The sequence below is a fragment of the Chiloscyllium plagiosum genome, chromosome 23 (genome assembly GCF_004010195.1).
Source record: "Chiloscyllium plagiosum isolate BGI_BamShark_2017 chromosome 23, ASM401019v2, whole genome shotgun sequence".
Classification (NCBI taxonomy): domain Eukaryota; kingdom Metazoa; phylum Chordata; class Chondrichthyes; order Orectolobiformes; family Hemiscylliidae; genus Chiloscyllium; species Chiloscyllium plagiosum.
In genome coordinates, this window is record NC_057732.1 from 2,529,041 (window position 1) to 2,533,291 (window position 4,251).

At 43.6% G+C, this 4,251-nt stretch overlaps 1 protein-coding gene across 1 annotated transcript in view; it reads left to right on the forward strand.

Moving 5' to 3' along the window:
* The first annotated feature begins 1,692 nt into the window (after positions 1 to 1,692).
* lta4h (leukotriene A4 hydrolase) overlaps positions 1,693 to 4,251 on the forward strand; it is a 72,407-nt gene continuing 69,848 nt past the window's right edge. Inside the window, exon 1 of the mRNA XM_043713296.1 lies at positions 1,693 to 1,928. Coding sequence (XP_043569231.1) covers positions 1,770 to 1,928 — 159 coding nt within the window. The 5' untranslated portion in view covers positions 1,693 to 1,769. The remainder of the gene's footprint in view (positions 1,929 to 4,251) is intronic.

The following is a 4,251-nucleotide window of genomic DNA, read 5'->3' on the forward strand; positions in this document are numbered from 1 at the left end:
CGTAGCTTCCCACAAAGTTCTTGGACCTGATTAGGTTCCGGGGATTTATCCACCTTGGTAGCATTCAGAGAGACGCAGGAATGTCTGATGATTATGAGCGGATTCATAAAACGAAACTTATTTCCCCGTCATCCCAATAAACTCGAGAGGATGAGAGAGTGAAAGGAAGACAAGTATTCCTCGGGAGTGGCAAGCTGAAAATGTTCCAAGATCCTGTCTTCAGATCAGAAAGGTAGGTGCTGAGGGTGAAGGAAAGAAATCAAAGGCTAATGTCTTTCCATTGTAATAAAGTTGGATACACCTTCTTTCAGAATGCTGCAAGTTGTGAAGCAATCCATGGATTTGTTAATTATTGGGATTCATAAGAGTCCAGAAAGGAAAAATCAAAAGGAAAATAGCACAGATCAAATTTAACTTTAACTACAACCAGGAGACTGGAGAGAAACATTAATGTGAGTACTGCAGAAGAGGTAATAGTGATAGAAAGAGGTTTTTTTGTCAAAAAGGAAAGATACCCCATCTTCTTGAAATTATTTAGCTAAACTCATAACTATAGCAAGAGGCACAGAAGCTGCTCAAACCTTGACCTTTCAGCCAAAGGAATTTGCCATTAGTCACATCTACCTTTGTGAAAATTTCACTCAGATAACTTTGGTATATTTTCATCAACTGAGAATATTGAATGGATTTCTCTTAGTGCCACCTTATTAGTTTAAATCAGGTCTATAGAAATCTGAATAGTATAGTTAGGTTTATGAAATGGAGGAGAAAGTGAGGTCTGCAGATGCTGGAGATCAAAGTTGAAACTTTATTGCTGGAACAGCACAGCAGGTCAGGCAGCATTCAGGGAACAGGAGATTCGACGTTTCGGGCACAGGCCCTTCTTCAGGAATCAGAACTGTCATAGTGCTCTTTTGGCTTTATGACAAGCAAAACAATTCACATTCTTATCATTGAAATTCAAGTTACATTCATTGGTGTTGTATGTTCCTAGGCATGAAAAGATAAAGAAGTTTTGTATCCTTTCTTAATGGCAGATGATGGAATTTCAATTCAATTTAAAAATATCTGAAATAAGAATCTAATAATAAGACCATAAGACATAGGAGTGGAAGTAAGGCCATTCGGCCCATCGAGTCCACTCCATCATTTAATCATGGCTGATGGGGATTTCAACTCCACTTACCCACATTCTCCCCGTAGCCCTTAATTCCTTGTGACATAATAATGATCATGAAATCTTTGAAAACCTCATCTGGTTAACTTTAAGGAAATAAATCTGCCACCCTTACCTGGTCTGTCCTATATGTGACTCCAGACACACTGCAATGTAGTTGACTCTGAACTCCCCTCTGTATAATTAGGAATGGGCAATAAATGTTGACTTGACCAGTGACACCCATATCAGATGAATGAATAAGCACATTGTAAGGGTTTTTGATAGAACAGCCGGTCTGAAACCGTTTCTTTTAGTCTATAATCCCTTTCTGTGCCCATGACTTCACACACCATTCCCTAACTAAATAGCCACTCACCACCAAACCATTAAACTAGCGCCATTGGTCAGGCCCATCACGTGCTGTGACCGTCCCCGCCACGTGCTGGGCATTGCGCGGGTGATGCAGTGCATCCTGGGAAGGTATCAGTATTGAGCAATCGGGAGCCAAGTGCCGTTAACACAACCGGCCGGCCTAGCGCCTGCGCACTGTGGTCTGCCGTCTGGACGCCTACGCTTGCGCAGTGCTGCCGCCGGTTCTCGAAAGAAGAGTATGGCTGCTGAGGTGATGGACAACAGCTCGTGGACGTCGGTGACGGACTTCACCACCCGGCACTTGTCGCTCAACCTGAGGGTGGACTTCCAGAGCTGCCGCATCGCCGCTTCAGCCGCGCTCACGGTGGAAGCTCTGCGCGATGGGTTGTCGGCTCTGGTAAGCTTCGGCGGCGGGGACCGCGTTTCCCCGACTATAGAGAGAGAGAGAGAGAGAGAGATGGAGAGTGGGGTGCGGAGTCTAGGGTAAGGAGAGCAAGGCAGTGACACCAGGAGGGCATCCGGAGGCATTTGTGGCGGGGGAAATGGAGGTATTTGTGACAGTTGGGCTATTTGTGTTACGCTGTCTATCCACTGGCATGAATAGTGAAAGCAGTTGGTTTGGTACTATGATGCCTGATGAGTTTACCTTTTTTGCAATGAGTGAAAATGGAATTAAAGGCCAGTTGAATGTTTATCAAAGTAAAACTTGAGTGGGCTGTCATACGTAGAATATAAACAACAGCCTCACATGGTCAAAATCCTGTCCACCGGTCCCAATATCAGAGTCCAGATTAGAGTGGTGCTGGAAAAGCAGCATCCGAGGGGCAGGAAAATTGATGTTTTGGGCAAAAGCCCTTCATCAGGAATGAAGCCTGGAGTCCTCACTTTTGCCCAGTCCCACTATCAGGACAGACCTAGCTCTGAGGTGCCTGTACCTCTTGGAACTGAACAGCAATGGGAGTCATCAACATTGACTCTGGATTCCCATTAAACTCAGAGCATCAACTCAAACATGAGTAGCGGTACCTCTTGCTATGAACTGGAACAGAATGGGTGGTGATGGCATTTTAACAATCCAAAATTCCAAAATAATGTGTGCGCAAATGGGTCCAAATCAAACCATGGTAGATGGTGAAATTTGTTTTCAAAGAAGGCTCTTATACCACAGTGGTAGCAAATCTACCTCTGTGCCAAACTGTCCAGCTTCACGACCTTTTGCTCCAAAGGTATCAGTAACATGTCTGCACAAGTAGATTAAAATATGTGAATCTGGGTGCCACTTGGAAGCACTGAAGATGGAGTGGGCATGTAACATACTTAATTGTCCATGACCAAAAGTGGCTTGGTAGTGATACTTCTGCCAGGCAAGGCACATGGCAACCCAACACAATGTGTGCTGGATTATGAGAGAAAATGTTTTACCTAGTTTTACTGATCTACCTGTTGCAAAGGCATCTGTTCAAGACAGTAATGGATGGAATGAGCACTGAACAGTTCTGCTTGAGATGACCACCTCAGTGTAAAAACAGGATTTCTCCATTGTGTTATGGGACAGTATCACCATGCTAAAATGGAGTAGATTCAAATCAAGTCCAATGTTGCCATCAAGCTAAATGTCTAATGGTAGTCATTGAAGGGTGTTCCTTCTGTCATACTCCTGTACACCCTAAAACCGGGGGCTAATCTAATGTAGAAACAACACGGGACTACCAACATGAGGTGGCTCCAGGATGTTCCCTATGTACCGCTATCCTCTGATGGCAGAACCTAAAGAGTGTAAATACTAAACCTCAAGTGGATGGTCCGTCTTGTCCTCCTGAGAGCCTCAACATCTCACAACCCAAGTTTCAGTCAATTTGATTCACTCACTTATAAAGAAATGACTGCAATAGATACAGCAAAGAGATGCTGGGCCAACCTAACAGGCTGGTTATGGAGCTGATGAAAGGGAATCTAGAAATTACTTTTACCAATGTGAGCTACATCAATACATCTCATCAACACATCTGACTAAAGTGAAAAATTGCCCAGGTGTGGCTTGTTTGCTGAAAGCATGATAAATTCAAACCTGCCAATGACTACCCCATCAGTCGGTTCTTGATCATCCACAAAAGTAATGGAAGATGTCAACAGTTGGATCCATGAACCCCTTTGAGTATGCAGTAAAATTCAAGCTCTGAGGTAGGAGTGAAATGCAGTGTACTTACAGTGCAGTGTACTACTTGCTTTGATATAGCACTTTTTAACATATAAAAACATTTCAAGGTGTTTCCCAATAATGTTGTCAAACAAAATTTAATGCGAAATACATAGGTATTAGAAAAGATGATCAAAGCTTAGCTTGGGGAGGACCATCTTAAACAGGAGACCAAATTGAAACGGTTTAAACAGAATGTGACGGCTAAGTGTATGTCATAGAGTCTTAGATGTACAGCATGGAAACAGACCCTTTGGTCCAAGCTGCCCAGATATCTCAACCCAATCTTGTCCCACCTGCCAGCATCTGGCCCATATCCTTCCAAACCCTTCTTATTCATATACCCATCCAAATGCCTCTTAAATGTTGCAATTGTACCAGCCTCCACCAGTTCCTCTGGCAGCTCATTCCATACATGTACCACCCTCTGTGTGAAAATGTTGCCCCGTAGGTCTTTTTTATATGATTAGATTACATTACAGTGTGGAAACAGGCCCTTCGGCCCAACAAGTCCACACCGACC